The 22,981-nt window shown below is 36.7% G+C and overlaps 1 protein-coding gene across 1 annotated transcript; it reads right to left on the bottom strand.

Annotated features, from left to right (window-relative positions):
* Positions 1–786: 786 nt before the first annotated feature.
* On the bottom strand, positions 787–21,759 carry LOC104605105 (uncharacterized). The gene is made up of 8 exons (XM_010269724.3): positions 21,305–21,759; positions 21,124–21,200; positions 17,326–17,393; positions 5,538–5,602; positions 5,135–5,241; positions 4,926–4,975; positions 1,230–1,312; positions 787–1,092 (listed from the first exon to the last, which is right to left on the bottom strand). The coding sequence occupies exons 2-8, from the start codon at positions 21,176–21,178 to the stop codon at positions 978–980; spliced, it is 543 nt and encodes a 180-aa protein (XP_010268026.1). The 5' UTR covers positions 21,179–21,200; positions 21,305–21,759; the 3' UTR covers positions 787–977.
* Between the last annotated feature and the right edge of the window lie 1,222 nt (positions 21,760–22,981).

Genomic DNA, 22,981 nt, shown 5'->3' with positions numbered 1-22,981 from the left:
TCAAGGACGTTCGAATACCATCCAGGAATTTCCGCTGCAAACGAAATACTTAACGTGACGGTGACTGTCAAGGCCTAATGGGAGGGCCCAATTGAAAATTGAAATACATAGCCGCAGCTTGTTGAAAATAAATGCTTCTTTTTTTCTGTATATCAATGCCAGTGTCTCAAAAATTCGACCTGAGAAATGGAACTACTTTCGTGTTCAGGTGGTGTGGTCAGTGGTCCAATAGTATCGGTCGTCAATTCATGATACTATGCAACTTCAAATATTAAAAAAATAGATAAAATTACAAAAAAAAAATGGACATCTCTGTAATATTACATATTCACATAAACAAAAATAAGTGTGATAAATAAAAAATGTTACTTTTAATATTAAAAATAATTAAAAATACAAAAACATGAGCTGTTGAGCAGAGGTCAAACAGTTCAGTAACTCAATCAACAGGGCCAAGTGACTGAACCAATGATTAACCTCAAAGGCGAAATGGAGCTAAAAATCTAAATGGATGATAGGTAGAGGTGTAAATCTGGCCGGCACGGCATGGCCCGCATGTAACCCATGCAAAGTGTGGGTCATGCCTTGCTGACCCGTGGGCCAAGCCAAGGTGTGCCTCCCTCCCCTAAGGAGTCAGGTTCACCAGTCTGACTGGCTGGTTTGGCTGCAGATTGGAAACAATAATCGATGCTAAAGATTAAAAATACCATTGGACTTGACCGTCATGCTAGACAAGTACTTTTCCAAATAATCAAAAATGGTCATGGCCTTCCAATCAAAACTTCGGATGTTAATATTGTAGTTAACCAATTTTATTAGGAAACTATAAATGATTCAACAATATAACAACAACCGAGCATCATATAAATAATGACCAGATATAGGCATGAACCTTAATAAAATGAAGAACTACAAAACTGAGATAACTGAATGACTTACAACATGGAAAATTATCCACCACTTTTCATAAGAACTGTCTAGTGTGGTTTTGGCACATAGCCATCAACTGCAAAATTTCGAGTGGCAGCTGGCAGTGCTAAGCGAATCCCATCAAGTTCAGGCTTTGCAATAACTTGACAGCCTAGACGAGACCTGCAAAAACCCAAAAAAATACCTTAAAACCAGAAGCTCATAAATTTAATGGTTCACAATAGAAGGGCGCTTATCAAAAGCAGAGGGTGCTTATAAAAGAAGCTTCACAATAGAGGGACGAGGGACGAGGGACATACGTTTCTGTAAGACCAAAAGCGAGATCCAGCATGTCATTCTCCTCATCCATGGGATCTTCTAATTTGTTGTAATACTCCACATCCTATAAATAAGATCCATTCATCAGTCTCAAAGCTTCTTAATGTGACAGAAAATGTTGAATACCCCCTTTTTTGAAATTTTTCTTAATGTGACAAATAACCTCTAAAATTTCTGAAATTTTTCTTAACCAAAATACCCCTTTTTTGAAATATGATCCCTCTATTGTGAGGGTAAAAAATGTAATTTGAATACTATTATTCAGTGCATTTAATTCCCTCTCATTAAATCCCATATTTAAGGTATTAACTCCCATTCACTTTCATTGAATCATATATTTAAAGCATTTTTATTTATTTTCATCACTAAATTCTACTAATTAAATCCATACATAATAAATTAATAATTCCAATAACATAAAAACTTATACTTTTAAAATCTAAATGAAAAAAAAAATAGTGTTTTCATCTAGGCAGTGGTAAGAAATTAAACCATTTTGGGTCAAGTGGGCTAATTCATGTTACCACAAAGCCACAAATAAACAATAAAAATTCAAAAATAGATAAAATGCAAAAATATAGAAGTTAAAGAAAATTTTGGAAAGATTTTTAACATCATGCATTTGACATATTAAAGATAAGGGTGTGGAACTTTCTTTTGACTAAACTACCCCTATTTTTGAATTTAGTCCCTCTTTAATTCTGAGGGCTAATAATGCAATATCATTTACAATTGTTAACACCACTTAATTCCCTCTCATTAAGTCTTATATTTAAGGTATTAACTCACATTCTGTCACATTAAATCTTGTATTTATGGTATTTTTTATTTAATAAATTCTAATAATTAGATCTTTATCAAATACTTTTTACCAATATGAACCCATGTTTTTTAAGGGGTAAAATTCTAAAACATCCCCTGAAGTTTTTGACCATTCCTGAACACCCCCCCCCCCCTAAAGTTTGATAATTGCAATCACCTCTGAATTTTGTAACACAGTTGCAAGTAGACCCTTTCTCTTATAATCCTCAAACAAGAGGCATGAAAATGTCCAAAATAACTGTGTAGTTAATTTGACTAAAATGTTTATTTTCCAAAATTTCCCTTCATATCAATCACGACCCCAAACCCTTCCAATCTCTTTTCCGAAATTGATTTATTTTATAAATTTTCCCTTCATATGAATCCCTCAAAGTTGCAATTTAAACTTTTTTTTTTGTTGTTCATAAAGTTTGTATTGTTTGTTATGCAAAAACCAACCTCAATAGTAATTGCATGGGTATTTTGGACATTTGTGTCCCTCTTGTTAGAGGATTCTAAGAGAGGGGGTCTACTTGCAACTGTATTAGAAAGTTCAATGGAGGCGAATGCAATTACTAAACTTCATGGGAGATTTCAACAATGGTCAGAAACTTCAGGGGAGGTTTAAACAATTTATCCTTTTATAAAATTAACAAAAAAACAAAATTATTCTTCCATCCAAGTGGTGGGTAAGCTAATTCAACCATCCCGGTTAATTGGGTGAATTCATGATATCATAATTAATAATAAAATATTTAAAATAGTAACAAATTCACAAAACAAAGAAAAAATGTAGAAAAAATGGGCTTTTTCTCTGATATTTTATATTAATCATATTAAAGAAAAAAAAAATTCATAAACAAGAATTGTTTTTATTGATAATGGAAATGAAATACAAATTTAAAACCAACCAAGAAAATGAAGTTGATTTCCTATTTGGTCCGGGTCAACAATTCAACTTTTAGGTCAAATGTGTCAATACTTGATGTCATAATTAAAAAATAAAAATTGAAAAAGAAAAAATGAAAAATACATAAATTTTGCAAAAAAAAAACATTTGGGCACGTCTCTAATATTGTATATTAATCTTATAAAATAAAAACAAGTGTAAGAATTACTTTTATACACATGAAAATATAAAAAAATGTAATTTGAATTTAGTTCCTTTTTAATTGAGGGAAAAACATGTAATTTGAACTATTATTTTTCACCTCATTCAAATCCTCTCATTAAGTCATATATTTATGGTGCTAACACCCATATGGTGAAATAGGATGTCGATTCCCATTCTTGGGGGAATGGCCATTCCAGGCTCCCACGCCCCCTAGGGAATGGGATTCCCATACGAGAGTTTATCAAAAAATAAATAACTCATGGCAAAAAGCCCCCCAAACCCTAATGTTAATAAAATAATTAATTATTAACAAAATAATAATAATTTAGTAGTAATAAAATAATAAAATATTATCAAAATATTAGTATAATAGTAATAAAAGAATAGTACTATAATAAAATATTAATAAATTAATAATTAAAAACAAAGATATTAGTTATTAAATATCATAATAATAATAAAATATTAATATAATATAATTAAAGTAATAATAATAATAAAATATTAGTACAATATCTATCAAATAATCAGACTATAATAAATTATTAATAATAATATTATTATTAAAGTAATAATAATATTATTATTAAAGTAATAATAATATAATAATATTTTAATAAAATATTCAAAAATTAATTATAAATACTAATAAAATAATAAAACAAAGTAATAATAAAAAGATAAAATATTATTTATTGAATAATAAGAATAATAAAGTACTAATAAAATATACATATAATATAATTAAAGTAATAATAAAATAGTAACATATTAATTATTCAATAATAATAAATTAATTCTAAAACAATAATCAAAATAATAAAAACTAATAAACTAATAAGTAATAATAAAATGTAATAAATTAATAATAAATACTAAGTTATTAATTATTAAATATATACTAATAAAACAATAATAACAAAGTACTAATGAAATAATTATTATATATTCATAAATATTAATGAAGTAATTAGAAAATAATAAGTAGACTAATAAAATTACTTTCGGTCCTGTCTATGAACCAAATGGACCCTAAATCTCTTTTTTTCAACATTGAAACAAAAAATGAAATTGTCCTTCTGTCTAGGTGGCAGGTAAGCAATTCAACCATCTGGGTCAAATGGGTCAAGCCATTATGTATAATTAAATAATAAAAATTAAAGAAAGAAAAAAACACAAAATATACAAAAAAATGCATAATATTTGTAGAAAATAGGGGTGGATTGAGTCGAGTCGAGCCGAATAGTACCAGGCTCAAGCTCAGCTCGAGACTGTTCTACAAGGCTCGAGCTCGATTGGAGCCAAAACCTTGAGCTCGAGCTCGACTCAAGTCAACAATTCATAAGCTCGAGCTCGATTTTGAGAAAAAATATTTTATATAAATAAAAAATTATATATAAAAATATTTTTATTTGATATTTAAAAAATTAAGAATTATAATAATTATAATATTTTTATTATATATATTATTTTCTATAATTTTATTATATATATATTAAATATTAAATATATATATATATATATTCGAGCCGGCTCACGAGCCTCACGAGCCACGCTCTAGTATGCTTGAGCTCGGCTCATTTAATAATCGAGCCAATGAATTGGGCTCGAGCTCGGTTGAAACCGAGCCGAGACGAGCTTTTCATGAGTCGAGCTCAAGCAGCTCGTGAAAAGCTCGGCTCGTTGCCACGCCTAGTAGAAAACATTTGAGATATCTCTAATATAGAATTATTTTATAGACATAATTCTTGAATTATCTTACCATCACAATCACATGGCACGTGGAACAAGCAAGTGAACCTTCACATGCTCCTGTAATCATGTTAAAAACAATAATATCAATTCCTTGCAACTTTGTTTTTTAACTGATGTACACATTCACCCTTCAGTTAAGCGAAGAACAACAATGATCACAATTCAAAGATTGCGGAACTATGTGTGGAATTTGTTTAAAACACTTAGAATGCTTACCTTCAAGTTCTATGTCATTCTCATGGGCAGCTTCTAACATAGACATTCCAATGGGAACTTTGATATGCTTCTCCTCTCCATCTTTGTCTACAAATGTCACAGATATCCTGTTATTAATAAAAAAAAATGTCACAGATACCCTGCATAGAAATTAAGCCACAGGAATGAAGAAAACATTTTCTATCAAAAAATAAAAAAGGTACGAAGAAACCAAGGACAGTAGCACATCATATCTAACATCCATTGCTTTGTGTAGAAAGTGAACCATCCAACTACCATATATTTTGTGAAGGTAGTTTGGCAGATGTATAGTTTAGTGACCAAAAGTGCATTAACATTTAGACATCACAAAACCAGGTTCCTTCACCTGTCTTGAGGGTCATGTGAAATATCAGAAACTTACTTCTCCTTGTGCTCATTCTTTTCTTCATGAGTGTGATCAGCAGCTGTTGTAGAACTACAATACTTCTGGAAAGTGGCATATTGACATAATGTTAGAGGTTTTTTATTGATTGATCCAAACATGATTGAGAAACATACAATAAATGTAACAGCTCATTGGAAAAGCTTATTAAAATTAAATCAAGTCTCCAAATTAACAATCTAGCACTGAAAATGGATGCATGAATGCAACAGTGCGATGGATATTCTTGAACCATTCCACCAACTTGATCAAGGAGACTTGGCAATCTAGAAAAATAGATTTCAATCTAAAAATGAAACAAGTGACAGAAGTTTAATCCTTCAAATGGCTTATTTGGTATTAGGTCAATCAAAAAGGTGAAAACCTTCTAAAATTTTTACCAGGTTGAAGGGTGGTTTATTTGGTATTGCACCTATAACAAAAAGGGGAAGAAAGCTAAAAAAGTGCTCAAAAGGAGTAAGGAGGTTCTTGCAATTGCATCGGATGAAGCTGAGTAATTGAATAATTGTTGATGTTTGTTGGTGTGAAGAGGTTCCTTGCTGTGATCTACGAGCTGTTTTTTTGTTTTTTTGATCAGCAGGTGACCTACAAGCTTTTGGTTGAGTTGTTTGGGGTTATGTGAGCTTGTAGATTGGGAGGTTAGGAATTGGTTGTTTGTCTTGTTATGAGTTGGTTTTAATTTGAGTGTAGGGGATTTTTTTCTTCTCTCAGGTGACTTATTGTCACCTTTCTTGTCTTCTTCTTCTTCTTCTTCTTCTTCTTCTTCTTCTTCTTCTTCTTCTTCTTCTTCTTCTTCTTCTTTTATTTTAATAAAATATTTTTACCTTAAAAATGGCTTGCTCTGGAGAGCTGGCTCCAACACATCCCCTTGTTTCCCCTACCAAAAGCATAACCAAGTTAGCTAATCTTGGGGACCCACTTGAACAAGATCTCCAGTCTTGAGATCAAAAACAAGCTTCATTAATGTAGTGTTGGAGACTCCACCCTCTAGCATCCATCTATTGCAACTTGAGAGTCTCCCTCCACTTCGAACTATTACGAATCTAACAAGTTAAACTTAACCAAGCAAGTAGTGACATGATTTTAGCTCTAACCAAGTCCAACACTGATAAGGACCTGTCCCTACCTCATCTCCAAATTACCCCCACTCCTTTTACAAACATTTTATTGGCTTTGAGTTTGTATGACTTTACAACTTTTTCTTCCTTTGTCGGGGAGAATCCTTTCAGAACATCTGATGCACGGATATTATTTGAAATGATGTATGCTCTATTCCAGTCATACGAAGGCATTTCGAATCCACTTTTTCCCATGATATCACCATCCATTCAGTTTATTTTATTATCCTCTCCCTTCTTAACCCCTATTTATACCTATTTTTTCATGGACACCTTTTGGAATCCCATCTTCTATAGGGAAAAGTTATAAAATACAACTGTAATAATTCAGAAAAAATATAGAAAAGAGAAGAAAGATAAGTTTCAGCAGAAGTTTGTGGGAAGAGATGAGAGAAGAAGAGAAGGGAAGAAAGAAGAAAAGAGTTTGGTTCCTCTATCTAGCCCCCAAAGATATCTTTTATTTCCTTTAATTCTAATCTAAGTACAATTCCCCGAATGCCCTTAATCGGGTGGCCAGCACTAAAGAAATAATAAAAAACGAAAAATAGGCCCATAACTAAGGCCCACTACTCAAAGAACATAAGCATAAACATAACTTAAATGAAATAAAGAAACTAAGGCCCAATCGGCCCATTCTCACTACAGGAAACAACACATTTAAGAAAAGAATGTCTGAAGTTGGGTGTTATTTCCTGGGTTTATTTCAGTGAAAGTGATTGGACTTAACAATCAATGCAATCAATGATTTTAAAAACTCCACTCAAATTCCAATGGTTAAGACTTGGCTAATTGCATGATAAGATCAATAACTAGCATACGGAACATAGATCAAGGAAATGGCCAATCTACCCAATCCATGAAATTCATACTATCTTCAGATGAAAGTTCAGAAAACAAAGATAATGGAACAACCTAGAGCAACATAGGATTCATGGAACAACATTCTAAAGATAATGGAAAAATATTTAATTTGCAGTAAATTTGCTAGCTAAAAAATTCTTTTGTAGTCTTGATTCTTCTAGCAGATTATCATGTATATAGTTGCTTATATATTGCATTATCATGTATTTTTGCTCTTTAATTATGTTAGTGTTGCATTAGATTTGGGCTTTAGTTATACATTAGCTCTGTGCCTTCACATATTAAAGATAATGAAACCATTATGATAAAAGTCCATATCCAAATTCTGGACCACCAAAGCACCAACAGTATCCGGCAAATGGGAAAATATCTGTTAGACATCAGATAAACTAAAAAGTACTCCAGTGTAAATTTTTAAAGGGGAAATGATTGACTTTTAGCAAAATAAATAAACAATCAGAAACGTTGTTAATTCTAGCCATTAACATCCTAAAAATAACTGTAACTACTGACAAAAATATCCACATTTAAGAAGAACAATCTATGACATCAAATAATGCTGGTAAGGATGCAAGTCAAGCTGGGTTACATCAGGTTGAGGTCAATCCTAACCTAACCAAAGTTTTTGAACCCCCAAAGCTAACTAACACAACCCAATCATTTTTTTTTGATAAATGACAAATTTTATTAATCACAAAAGATAAGAAGGTACAAGCTCCCCAAGGAGAGGCACGAGATGTGAGTATGCGACCTCCCCATACTAGTTAAGAACAGCTTCCCAACAAACTAAAACAAGTTACAAGGTAGCACAAAAAAGATCTTCCCTAGAAACCCCAAGTTTGGCCAAAGAATCAGCCAAAGTATTTGCCGACCTGCAAACCCATTTAACATCCACTCTCGTATTACTAGTTAGCCACTTCACTTTTTTGAGGTCTCTGTATCCTCAAATGACAGCATCCGGGTTTGAGAGCCAGCCTATTACCACCTGAGAATCCCCTTCAATTAGCAAATATTCCACCCCAAGCTGGTTGGCGATCTAGATACCTTGTACAGCCGCTAGTAGTTCTGCCCTTGTAGAATCTCCCACTCCCACTGGCCCTGAGAATAAGGATACAATGTTGCTTTCCTTATCCCTCAGCACACCTCCTATGCCTAAAGGCCCGGGGTTACCTTGGCTGCTCCCATCAAAGTTTAGTTTGATGACACCTTCCAGGGGAGGTTTCCATTCTATAACTCTTTTATTCTTCTTAGTAGAGGTATTAGCAACTGCTGACCAATTCTTCCATAGGTCATCAAAAGAAAAATCAGCAAACATATGAACATATCCAAGGTTTTCAACCAATGGATTGCTCTTGTCAAAACACAGTCCTTCGACTCAGCCAAGCTTCTTTCCTTTTCTAGGAATATTCTAGCATTCCTTTCCTCCCAAACAGTCCATAAGGTAGCTGCCTTAAGACATTTCCACATGATTTTACCTCTCCTCATATGCCACCCAAAAATAGAACGATTAAATAGCAACCTTACATCTGATGGCTGGACCCACCTATAACCAAATAAACTAAAGTTCCAATTCCATAACTCTGCAGCAAGAGAACAAGATATCAGTAAATGGAAGCAGTCCTCACTTTGGGCCTTACATAGGGAACACCAATTTAGGGCAAGACAAAGAAGAGGTCTCTTTTTTCTGCAGGTTTTCCAAAGTATTGATTTTCCCACAGTAAACTTCCCAACGGAAAACAATTTGGAGGGAATAGGTCTTGCCCAAACTTCTTTAACAGGAAATTCTCGGGGGTTTGGGCTAAAACTTAAGGATTTTAAAAATGAAGAACAAGTAAAGGTACCTTTAGGTAAGGGAGTCCAAACTCTTCCATCAGGTTTTGTGGGGTCCAAACAAACTAATTCAAGTAAATGAAGCAACTCAGTAACACAAGTAAACTCACCATCCCTTAGACCCCTTCGAACCCCAAAGTCCCAGTTTAAGGATAAGGGAACCAACGGTTCCAGTAGACACTTTGAAATTTGCTCATTTTTGTAAAGGGAAAGGGAGTATAAGGAAGGGAACCGATCCTTGAGGAGTTGGTTACCCACCCAAATATCCTCTAAGAACCGAATAGAATTACCAAAACAAGCATCATACTAACAAACCTGAAGAAACGAGGGAGAATACCATGTATGGCTTTCCAAGGTGTTGTGAGGGTAGCCCGACGAGATATCCCGGCATCCCAACCATTTCCTGAGTAGTCATGTGTTAATGTCGACTGTGTAGGGGTATTTTAGTCTTTATATTTATGTTTGAAGCTGCTGATGTGTAATGTTTCTGTTAGATGATGTGTCCCATACTTACGTGGGGACAAAGTAGTCTTTTGTTATTATGGATAGAAACATATAAATTTAATTTGGCCAACTAGAGAGTATTTTAGTTCTCTAGTTCGAACTAGAATTTTCTTCTCTATTCTCCCCTCTTCTTCTTCTACTTCTTCTAGACTCTCTAATATTTCTTCAACCCTAATTCTAACAGAATTGTAGTGCAGATTAGGTTTATAATATGGTATCAGGGCTACTGTGACAAAATCGAATCTGCCCAGAATTCTGGCTTTCTTGCATTCAGCCTAGGGTTTTTTTATTTTTTCTTCATCATCGGTTGAAGATAGGGGAAGGGGCTGAAAAGGAGTGGTCGCCCTCTTCCCTTGGAGGTTTCTATGCCTCCGGTCAGTAGGTTTGTGGGTGTTTGCAATGGTTTGTAGGAAGCCCCCCCAATCGATGGTGAGAAGTGTTAGACAGTGTATGCCCTTAGCTCCAATCAGAACGATGTACATTATGACATTTAATGTAAATGAATAAAGTACATATTTGATTCGTGTTATCATGGTGTGTTTCTGTGTAATACCCTTAAACTGGACACATATGAGACTCGTGTTAGTTTAGAATCTTCACAGTCATTTGATAGATCTGGGGAGATTTATCCTGCCAAGGCTGACACTAATGTGCCGCCAAGTTGGTTGGGGTGGCTTGTCTCAGCTGCCAGGGTGAGACCTGAGGTACATGCAGTGTGGGTTTTCTTGAAATCCTGAATCGGACAGAAATCCAGTATTGCCCTGGACCTTGGAGATAGATGGGCAAAACTAGAATGTTACACCTGACCCCTAGACTCGATTATGATACTGCACTAGGTGTCAGATTGGGATGTCTTTGATATGCCAATCAGTGAGATCCTTAGAGGGGGTCAAAACTTGGGTATGTTGAGACAGTCCGAGAATTCATCTGAGTGGGTGATCATAGTGACAGGATCAGCCCCTTTGTCGGACAAAGTGAATGATCGGGGATGCACTCTCTCTTATGGAAACCAAAACTGCCGGTAGTTGATTTCAACCGTTGAAATTTGTTTTGCAAAATATATTTATATAGAGATATACATATTATATATATATATATATATATATATATATTATGGTTTCAAAATGTTTGCAAAAGGTTTTAATTCCCGGGATCCATGTGAGTAGAGAGTGCAGCACTGTACCTTGCAGCCGATGGAGAGGTCCTCTCTTGTCGAGTAGTGTTTGATCATTATGGGCTGAGAGGTTAAGTGTAAGACCATTGAGGGTAATACCTGATGGGCTAATCTTGCATCTGCCCACAGTCCTTGGGTTTTTATAAGGTGGCTTGACCCAGGGACCATTTAGTGTAAATGTTGGGCCCATTAAGAGCCCATGGTGATGGACTCAGGGGTTCACTGTCTCCTACAGTGAATTCGGCCAAGCCTTGTAACAGAGGCTGGGCTAAACCCATGTGGCTGATGTGTAGATCAATGTTTGGGTCCCACGCCATACAAGGATATCCAACTGGGCAGCAGTTTGGAGGATAAGTGAGCACATGAACTTAATGGGCCTAAAGCCCAATTTGAACTGGCTTAATTAGATTAATTAAGGAGGGGCGGTTCTGAGATTTAGATCAGCAGATAAGATAAGGGATTGTCCCTATCCACTCAGAGAGTCCAGATCCAAATAAAGATCTGGATCAGGAAACTCCTAATTGGATTAGGAGGGCTGATCTTTATTTGCAGATAAGATAGGGGTTTATCCTTATCTCTTAAAGAGAGTCCAGATCCAAATACAAGATTTGGATTAGGAAACTCCTAATGGGATTAGGAGATGTTCTCTTTAAGGCTATAAATAGAGGAGCAGGGCGAACCTCCAGTTCATCCTTCAGTCTTACTGATTCAAGAGAGAAGACAGCATACAGTTGAACTGACGCCATCTTATGTTCTTGCCTTTTCCTGCTATTGCCGCCATTACCAGTTCGATCTCCACTTGTAGGAGCGATCAAGAAAGGGTTCTTGATATCACCTTTTGGCAGAAAAGGTGATCTAAAGTCATGCTCACTCACCCTCCATTAGATTCTTGGTGAAGAATCAGGTTCTTGTTGAAGAGCCATCCTACTGATTCTACTCCACCCTATGCTATGTCATCTTCAGTGGGAGCAGTCTTTGGTAATCTCCTTGGGCGTGAACACCTTCGTTGGGGGTTACTCCTACTCCGTATCAGGTATATCCCTCTCCTACCTTTTGATTTCAGATCTGGTCTGATTCTGGTTCAAGATTGATCCTTGAAAATGCAGTTTTCTAAAATAGGAAATGTGATTCCCACATGGGAGAGAGAAATTTTTTCAAATTTCGCCCAACCTACCTGTAGGGTTTGGCCATCCATATGATGGATCTCTCATCCTTTCAAGAAGAGGGCTGGTTCGAGTGATGCAGTGAACTGTCGAGTGCATGTCGATTGTTTGGTGATTAGATAGGTGGGTTTTGTGCAGATTTCAGTATGGATCAAATGGTTGGTGAGTTCCAAGTAGTGTGGTGAGAATTCAGGTAGTCGTGTAGTAGGGTTGTGGTGTGGAAAGTGAAGAATTCGCAACAAGTGGTGTTGAGTGTAGTGTGGTGTAGTGTGCAGTGTGGTGAGAGGTGAATTAGAAAGAAAAAAAAAATCAGATATGAGAGATAACAGTGAAAACAAAACTAGTGTGATGGTTCCCACCGACTACCTGAATGTTCAGATGACTTCTATCAAATTGAATGGGGAAAACTATGTGCCTTGGGCGAAATCTTTAGAGGTCTTTCTTAAAGCTAAGAAGAAAGTGAAGCATATAAAGGAAGAAAAACCCTCTACTGAGTCTCATGAGTATGGTGATTGGGAACAAGAAGATGCACAGATTATAACCTGGTTATGAAATAGTATGGAATCCAAGATCAATATGAATTTCATGTTCCCTGATACAGCCAAGGAGGTTTGGGACCATGCCAAGAAGCTGTGTTCGGGACAAAACAACACAACTAGAGTGTATCAGCTTTATCAGGAATACTTTAATCTACAACAGGGTAATCAGAGTCTTGAGGAGTATTATGCTAGCATGAGAAACCTTCACAATGAGCTGAATGTGTACCATCCCCTCACCTCTGATGTTAAAATTCAACAACAGTAGAGAGAACAACTACATGTGACCAAATATTTGGTAGGACTGAAACCTGAATATGAACCAGTGAGGGCACAGATACTAGGAGGGTCAGCTCTTCCATCTTTAGAAGAGGTGTTTGCTCGTCTTCGGAGGATCTCTATTGAACCTACAGAGAATTCTAGTATCTCTAACAGGTCAGCCTTTGCAGTGTCAAGAGGGGGAGGCCGTGGTGTTAAAGGTGGAGCTCGGAGAGCTCAATCTGGCCGTAGTGGTAGCAGTGGACCGGTGTATGGTCGTAGTGGTGGTGGTGGACTTATGTATAGTCGTGGTGGTGGACATATTGGAGGTCAAGATTCAGGAGGATTTCGTGGTAGAGGACGTATTTCTGGTCTAAGAAAATGTACGCACTGTGGTATGGAAGGACATACCATCAATTGTTGTTATGATTTGCATGGCCCACATTCAACTTGGGCAAATCATGCGGTGACCAGTGATAGTAGTTCTAGATAGGAGGGTCATCCAACTGATCAGATGCCCTCTATATCTACAGATGTTCCCATGAAGGAGATGATGAGTGTTCCATGTGATGAGTATGAGAGGTTTGTTCAGGCCACATCTCAACAGAATACAGTCACTCTTGCACACTCAAGTATGGCTTGTTTGGCATCCAAACCCAACCCCTAGATTATTGACTCTAGAGCCTCCGATCACATGACTAGAACTCCAATTGTTTTTTCCTCCCTTTCTCAGTGCCCAACATCACACTCTATTACCCTTGCTAATGTTTGTGGTGTTGGTAATGTTAACATAGACCCTTTATCTTTATCTTCAATTTTGTATGTACCCAACTTTCCTTTTAACCTTGTGTCTGTTAGCAAGTTAACCAAGTCCCTTAATTGCTCTATCACTTTTTACCCTTCTTCTTGTGTTTTTTAGGATCTCGAGACGATAATGAAGATTGGTGGAGGGCATGAAGCTAGTGGACTGTATTATCTTGATGGTGGTGGCAGTGCGTCAACAACTCTTCAGACATCTCTTTCTCCCCTTCAGTGAAATTGTAGATTTGGTCATCCATCACTTAAAGTTTTGAAGTCTCTTGTTTCGTCGTTGAGTCATCTTTCTGTTTTGGATTGTGAGTCATTTAGTTGGGGAAACATCATTGTGTTCCCTTTAGTCCTAGGGTTGATAATCGTATGTCGAGTCCTTTTTCTTTAGTCCATTTAGATGTTTAGGGTCCAAATAAAATAATGTCATACAATGGTTATAGATACTTTGTTATTTTTGTTGATGATTATTCAAGGATGACGTGGCTTTACCTAATGAAAGAAAGGAGTGAATTGTTTTCCATTTTCCATAAAATTTTGTGCTAAAATTCACAACCAATTTTGTGTACACATTAAGATTCTCCATACTAATAATGGCCGTGAATACTTTTATATACCATTTCAGGAGTATTTGGAACAACATGGCATTATCCATCAAACTTCATGTACCTACACCCCACAACAAAATGGGGTAGTTGAGAGAAAGAACCGTCACCTTTTGGAAACTACTTGATCCCTTATGCACCATATGAATGTACCCAAACCTTTTTTGGAGTGATATGCTTACATCTTGCTTTCTGATTAACCGGATGCCCACGCCCATCCTTGAAGGTCATTCTCCCTTCACCACTTTGTTTCCTACCTTGTCTCTATTTCCCCTTACTTGGGTTTTTGGGTGTGTCTGTCTTGCTCATAATCTTGGACCGATAAGGAACAAGTTAGATGCACGATCCATTAAGTGTATTTTCCTTGGCTATCCTTAGACATAGAAAGGGTATAAGTGTTATAACCCTAGCTCATGATGTTCCTTTGTATGTGTTGATGTTACTTTCTTTGAGTCCACTCCGTTTTTCTCGAGGTTAGGTGATGTTTCTTCTTCCTCACCACCTCCTCCTCTTCCAATCCTAGTTGAGGACCCCATTCCACTTGTTCCGGTTGTGACCAAGTCTTTGCCTCCAGTGCAACTTCCTGTTGAACGGCCACCTATTCGTCAAGTGTATACACATCAACAACATGTACCGGCTCCTCCTCCATCTCCATCACCATCGATAGATCGGCAATTGTTCCCACACCAGCTATAACCCCAGTTTCTAATCTTGATCTTTCGATTGCCTTGCGGAGAGGTAAACTCAGTTGCACTCTTCATCCTATTTCTAATTATGTTTTTGTCACTCATCTTTCTGCTTCCCATCGCCAATTTATCTCTTTGTTATCTTCTATTTCTGTTCCTACGGATGTCTAGGAAGCCCTTGCCTCTCCAGGGTGGTGCCATGCAATGGAAGAAGAACTCTCTGCCTTAACTCATAATCATATGTGGGATCTCACCACACTTCCTCTTAGTAAGCAAGTTGTCAGTTGTAAGTGGATGGATATGCACTATTAAGTATTTACCTAATGGTAGTGTAGAGTAATTAAAAGCTAGACTGGTTGCCAAAGGGTATTCCCAGACATATGGTATTGACTACACGGAGACCTTCTCTCCTGTTACTAAAATTGGTTCAGTTCGTGTTGTGATATCTCCTCTCTAGTTGTTATGTATGATTGGCCTCTCTTTTAGGTTGACATCAAAAATACTTTCTTACATGGTGATCTACTCGAGGAAGTCTATATGGAGCAACCACTGGGGTTTGTTGCTTAGGGGGAGGATGGTAAGGTGTGCAAACTAAAGAAGTCCATTTATGGACTTAAACAGTCTCCTCGTGCATGGTTTGGTAGGTTCAATGAAGTGGTAAAGAAGTTTGGTATGAAACAGTGTTAGGTTGACCACTCAGTCTTCAGTCATGATTCGCAAGATGGAAAGATCTTATTGGTGGTATATGTAGATGATATTGTCATTACCAGGAGTGATAGATTGGGAATTGATAGGTTGAAGATCTTTCTGTAGGAATACTTTCAAACAAAGGACCTTGGTAAACTAAAATACTTCTTGGGAATAGAAGTAGAAAGGTCTAAACATGGCATTAATTTGTGTCAAAAGAAATATGTTCTTGATTTGTTGGAAGAAACAAGATTATTAGGTGTCAAACCAGCTGAAACACCTATGGAATCAAATACCAAGATGAGCAGTGATATGGGTGAAGAGTTTGAAGATCCTGGAAGGTACAGGCGGTTGGTGGGTAAACTAAACTACCTAACCATTACCCGGCCAGATATTTCATTTGTAGTTAGTGGCATGAAATAGTGTAAAAGCCGAATATAGAGCTATGGCACATACCACTTGTGAATTAGTGTGGCTGAGAAATCTTCTACATGAGATGGGATATTTGATTGACACTCCAATGGAGCTTTATTGTGACAACCAACTGCAATCCACATCTCTTCTAATTTGGTGTTTCATGAGAGAACAAAGCATATAGAAGTTGATTGTCACTTTGTGAGAGAGAAGGTGCTGAGTGGAGTGATAGATACTGCACATGTTAACACAGGAAATCGATGGGTAGACCCGTTCACCAAAGGGTTGAGTCGGGGGAGAGCGGACTACATATGTAACAAGCTGGGACTATATGATATATACTCACCAGCTTGAGGGGGAGTGTTAATGTCAACTGTGTAGGGGTATTTTAGTCTTTATATTTATGTTTAGAGCTACTGATGGGTAATGTTTCTGTTAGATGATGCGTTCCATACTTAAGTGGGGACAAAGTAGTCTTCTGTTATTATGGATAAACATATAAATTCAATCTAGCTAACTAAAGAGTATTTTAGTTCTCTAGTTCGAACCAGAATTTTCTTCTTCTCTATTCTCCTCTCTTCTTCTACTTCTTCTAGCCTCTCTATTATTTCTTCAACCCTAATTCTAATAGAGCTCTAGTGCAGATTAGGTTTATAATACCATGAATACTTGACACCACCTTATGCCAAAGCATCTCTCCCGAAGCCATCTCCATAACCACTTTCCTAGGAAGGCTTCATTCTTTTGCACTAAGTTTCCTATCCCTAGGCCCCCTTCTTCCTTAGATTTGGTCACTATCTCCCATCTAATTATGTGATCCTTCTTCACCTCCCCTGGTTGCCACAGGAAATCCCTCATGATCTTCTCTAGTTTCTTAGCTTCCCATAACACAACCCAATGAATTTCTTCACTTCTTTTTGTTTTTACTGTTTAAAAACAGAACTCTCAATTCTTAGATGTAGGATCAGTCCAGTAGGACCAACAAGCCTTTGTTTTAGACTTTTGGGTTTGGTTCAGACTGCTCAGTCTGACCTAGCCCAAGTTACACCCTAAAATCTAGGATGATAAGGTATCTGTATGAAAATAAACATATCTATTCAATCAGGGAGAAAAGAACAGCTAACCAGAGGCTGCATATGACGACTGCATGGTCCTTGCAAATACGCTGTTCTAGTTACAGATGTGTATTGACCTGGCAAAAGAAAATCCTTGGTGTTAAAGAAAACAAATAAGTCAAAATGTCTACATTACACATTGGTAGCAAATTCATTAAGTTTCTTTCTAAAGCACAAACAACATGGATGAGCTGGCTTCAAGTTTCTTTTTACTTGGTCTTATCCCCTCCTTGGGTTGTAGATAGGGATGTAAACAGGTTTGGTTAAAAAGCAAGCCTTCCTTGATCCAACCTTATCAGATGGGTTCAGGTCAGTCTTATTTGGGTTCAGGTTGGGTAAACCTGCACCCAATCAGTGCTGAACCTGATCTATTGAACTCACTAAATCATAGTTTTTTCTTTCCTTTCCATACTGTTCTAGGTATTCTGGTGTTGTTGATTTACTTAGTAAGAGTCACAGAGATAATTTGGTGATGTTATGTAACTCGATATAAATCTCTCTCCCTCCCTCTTGTTAGAAGATGACTTGAAATTATGTTTTTTCTTTAAATGAAACCTGAATCTGTTTATCATATTGACGAGTACAGAACAAGTGACATATTCACAATGAAATATTCACAAAACTCTTATAACAGGCAACATAATTGTATTGAAATCTTGTAAATATAATTATAGCCTTCACTTCACTAAGAGTCATTTTTGCCCAGGGCCCCCAATAGGGTTTGGTTGGGTTCAGCAATTTTATTCTATTTAGTTTGATTGTTTTCAGGTTGAGGCAAATCTGTACTAAACCCAACCCATTGACATCCCTATTTGCAGATGACATGTACCTTCTTTCTTCATTCTTCTCCTTTTGTTCAAATAAAACTTTTTTAAGTCATTAATCCAAAAAATAAAATAAAATAAAATCCTTCCAAAGCCGTTGGAAATATGGGTTAAAAACACTATAATTGCAAGCCCATGATAATTACATTAAAAAAAAGAATGGGAACCTAAAAAATATGAGACTTTTCTCTCCAAGGCCACAATAAATACATGTTATTAGAAAACATCTTCCCAAATAGAATCCAGATTACCATATCTTATAAAACAAAAAATCATATAACCACCCACTTCCCATGGATACAATGAACAAGGCCTTCAAAAGAATACGGCATGATATTTTAGCTTCAGGACTCAAAAATAAGTTCAGACCCTCCTGCAAAAGAACATCTGAAAGCCTTGGTCCTCACCCTCTTCCTCCTAATTTCTGTCAGACAGAGAAAGTTTGAAGAATGGTGGTTAAATGGATGAGCAACAACCAGAGGCATGTGAGGCTTCAGTGACTTGAATGATTGATGACTCTACAGCAATGATGGAGAGGGGTGAATAGAGGGTGGAGGGTTTGGAGCCTCTAAATATTGTTACCACTGCTGCTTGTTGTTTGATGCATGGTATGGGTTTTTGAGGGCTCAGTTGGGTTCTGAATCCTCCCTTGGTGTATACCATTTCTTATTTAGTTATCATTTACAAGTAAAACAAAATGTAATATAAAATTATGAGTCAACACCAAACCAATGCTTGGGCATCAAAAAGTATGGGCAATTTTAATAAAGCATTTATTGCCAAAGTTAACTTGGAAATTATTTGAGGGCAAAAACACCCTCTAGGTATAGGTTCTACAAGCTACTTATTATGCAACAAAAAAAAGAAAAGAAACTTTTGGGGAAGCCACATGTTCTCCTTCAACCTCATGGTGATGGAAAGTATAGCCTAAATGAAGAGTTCTAACTAATCATCTGCTGGCTAATTGATAATGAAGCAAGGCATCTAGACTCAACCATGGGTTCCCAATTCAGCCATAAAACTCTATTTCCTAGAACAACAGACCTGAAACTATTTCTGCCCTTCCAACAAATCAACTTCTGCAATTCCAGCTATAAAGTCACTAGAAAAACCAAGTCAACTCTCAAGATCTTCCCTTCCAACAAATTATCATCTTCTCTCAGCCTTCTATAGTTGCTCCTTCTAATGTCTTTGAATGCACAAAAGGCCAGCCAGATCTCATAAGAATTAAACTTGCCTCCAAACATCACAAGTAAATCAGAGACACTCCATAGTCGAGTCATAAAGAATGCCATCAGCACGTATCCACTCTATTATTGAAAATGTGTCCAAAAGGTGAAAAGTTTTTTTTTTTTTATCAGTAAAAAAGATGAAAAGATTGAGAACATAACTTAATAATCTTTTGCTAGCTTATCTATTCTGATAAAATCTGTCGTTTCCTAACTCTGCCTAGCACCATGCAGACCATTGGATATTCCTAAAAGCCTTTTGAAATAACGGAGTTAGACCAATAAGAACAAATGCCAGAAAATGCAAAGGGTGAACTGCAAAACCCTGCATTGCATTCTTGGTTTCTTACTAAATTTTCTTGGAGAAATTCTCCTAATCCTGAATCTCTTTCCACCACAAATTCTCCAAGCCATCCATTATATTAACACCAGTCTAATTGTATAGTTGATTGTTCATAAGAATGTAAAAGTCTTCTGAAAGGCAGGCTCTGACGCTCTGTCATATTAAAGGAGTCCAATGGTGTCTTGAAAAAAAGAAACCAAGTTGAGGAGAGGGGGAAAAAAGACGGGCAGTGGGTAGGGGTGTCAACGGTATTTGAAAATCCGATTTCGAATTCGATATTCGACATAATCGAATCAAATTCAGATAATTCAAATATCTAATCGGTCGAATTCGGATATCCTATTCTTACCGAATAGTTAATCGGATTCGAATTCAGATATGACCTGATTCGATTCGATAAATATCCAAATTCGACCGATTATTTAATTCTTATATAGAATATTTTATATAATATATAATAATTAAGTTATATAAATAATTTATATACTTTATATCAATAAAATATTTATTTTATATATTTATTAATTATCTAAAACAATTAATTAATTGAATCGAATATTTAATCGGATTCGAATTCGGATACTAATTTTCAATATCCGTCGGATATCAAATCGAATTCGGGTATCGGATTTTCTAATTGGATTCGAATTTGGATATTGCCTGATCCGATTTGAATTCGATCCGTTTACACACCTAGCAGTGGGGAAGGGCTCCTCACATAGACTTCAATTACCTTTGGCAACCCATAATCCCTGCAGGCTGTACCCTAACAAAAAAGATCAAGTTGCGTAGGAGACTAATCACTCTATTAAGTATTTCATGAAACCTGAAAAACATGTCCTCACTCATCAGATGTTTGTCCTTACAACCCTATAGTTAATTTGCCCGTAAACTTTCCAAAAAACAATTTAGTGTAAACTCACTTTCTATGCCGTGTTCTTGCAAGCCTATGGTTATTACGTCCAACTCAGCTCAAACTCAAACTTAATCCGAAGTACTATTTGGAATCGGATGTATAGTTGCTAAACCCAAATGCTGAAAAGACGATCCAGTCTGCACTACCTAAATTGGAAGCTTGTTTTGCTTACTAGCATAGAATCACTTCATAATACAATGAAGAGGTAAGGGCATCTCTACCACCTCTCTGCCATGTGAACGGCGTTCCGGTCGGGGATGCCACTCTGCAAGTTTTCTAGTTTAATAAAACGAATTGTCTTTTATCTTTCACCGTAAAACATATCGATGACTCTTCATTTGGCGTCAAAATGAAGAAGGGTTCATTCATTGACAGAAAGCTTGTAATAATTCCGCAAATGTTGGCATCAGTAGTTGACCGAATTTTCAATTTTCAAAACAAAAAAGGGGAAAACAAGAACAAAGATTGAAGAAATAAAGAATAACAGTACCATACCTCTTCTGAGCTCCTTAACTATCCATCCAAGCTGTGAGACTTTAGATATGAACATGATTGTCGCAGCTGCCTGATACCTGATACGTATACAAGCATTGCTTACAAGTTACAGCATTAAAATAAAGCTTACAATTTAAAAAGAGAAAAGGGAGAATAATAATCAAGTCCAAAGACTCCTCACCTAACTGTTCTTTTTACCGATTAACAGTACAGGGTTTTCTTCCTAGCGAGAGAGAGAGAGAGAGAGAGAGGGAGCCGAGGAGGGAGACTCAGAGAGACTGAGAGAGTGGGGGCAGCGGAACCCTTCCTAACTTCCAAGTTTCAACCTAAGTGGGTCAGGGCCGCCGGCCGGCACGGCCCGTTTACCGTAGAAAGCGGACAGTCAAAGGCCCGGCCCCAACCCCTGTAGCTTGGCCCAGCACGGCACGGGCCCACTAGGGTTCGGGCCTTGGGCTATGGCTGGCTCTGTGGGGGATTTGTGATGAACAAACACAGCCCGCTAAGACCTACATTCTGACACAGCACAGCCAGCTTACACCTCCACTTCAATCCTTTAATCCTTTATAAAGGAAGAGATGCAAATTGGTTGGATCCAGATCAAATCTACATAAAATTGAACATCTTTATCACAGAATAAGACACTAATAAGAGGTGGATGGAGTACATGGCTTATATCGACTCGAGGATAGAATAGAAAGCTCTCTACTTGGCCTGATTGAAGAATTGAAGAATCTTTTTCCTAGCTTTAAAGATTTAATCAACATTGAAATTCATTTTCTTGCAAAAAAAAAGGCTGCATTTGGCATTCCTTATTTTAAGGACTTCATTTTCTTTTTGCAGTTAAAATGCCCCTATGAACATTGAGTTTTTAATGCAAAAAGGAGATAAATCCTTAAAATAAGGAATGTCAAATGCAGCTTAAGAAATGAATCAATAGAGATTTGTCATGTTTCTCAAATAAAAAAATTATTAATAATTAAGGTCCTGTTTGGTTCATGGGAATAGGGGTCTAGAATCAGAATCGGAATGGATTATTCCAATTCCAACTGTTTGGATGGCCAGAATCAGAATCCCATTCCCATTCCTTCTGGAATGGCATTCCTCATTTGAGGGAATGACCATTCTCTGCCCCTTCTTTGGGAATGAAGCTTCATTCCTTCTGATTCCAATTCACATTCTCATTCCTGTTTGAACTAAACAGACTGTGGGAATAAACCATTCCAATTCTGATTCCGATTCCAACTGTGAACCAAATAGACCCTAAATTCAAACTAGAAAGAAAACCTGCATTAGCAAAGCATAATAGTGAAAAGGAGGAAGAAATGGACGATGATATGAAGAACTTCATCAAGGTATATTGATATCACTTTACAACCCTACCCCAAATAATAGTTTTCTTGATGTTTCCACCGGTATAATCGGTGCAAAATGTGCAAAATATGGTGTGGTCATATTCAATTAAATCAACGATGGTGATGTGCCCATATCAGATTAGGTAGGTATTTGGCATCCCTGCTGGGAACATGGCACCATTTTTCTCAAAAAACAGTGTTGCGCATGTGAAGTTGTAAACATTATTTTTTGCTTGGAATCGGTGCTGCCACATAGGTTTTTTCTGAAAAAAAAAAAAAAAAAAAAAAAAAAAACAGCACTGATTTGTTTGGTATTAGTGTTGGTAGCAATGTTTTCAACATGATTTATATTATCCAACACCCAAGATGATGCCACATCATTGTACCACTGTCAGCAATTCACCGTTTTCTCAAAAAATACTGAATCTGGTGTTGCTCCAGACCACACATTCCCGATTTCTAAGGCATGATTTGACGCAACATTTTTTTCTAGAAAAATGGTCCCA

The sequence above is a fragment of the Nelumbo nucifera genome, chromosome 4 (assembly GCF_055504915.1).
Source record: "Nelumbo nucifera cultivar China Antique chromosome 4, China Antique-T2T, whole genome shotgun sequence".
Taxonomy (NCBI): domain Eukaryota; kingdom Viridiplantae; phylum Streptophyta; class Magnoliopsida; order Proteales; family Nelumbonaceae; genus Nelumbo; species Nelumbo nucifera.
This window is presented reverse-complemented; position numbering and strand designations above follow the sequence as displayed.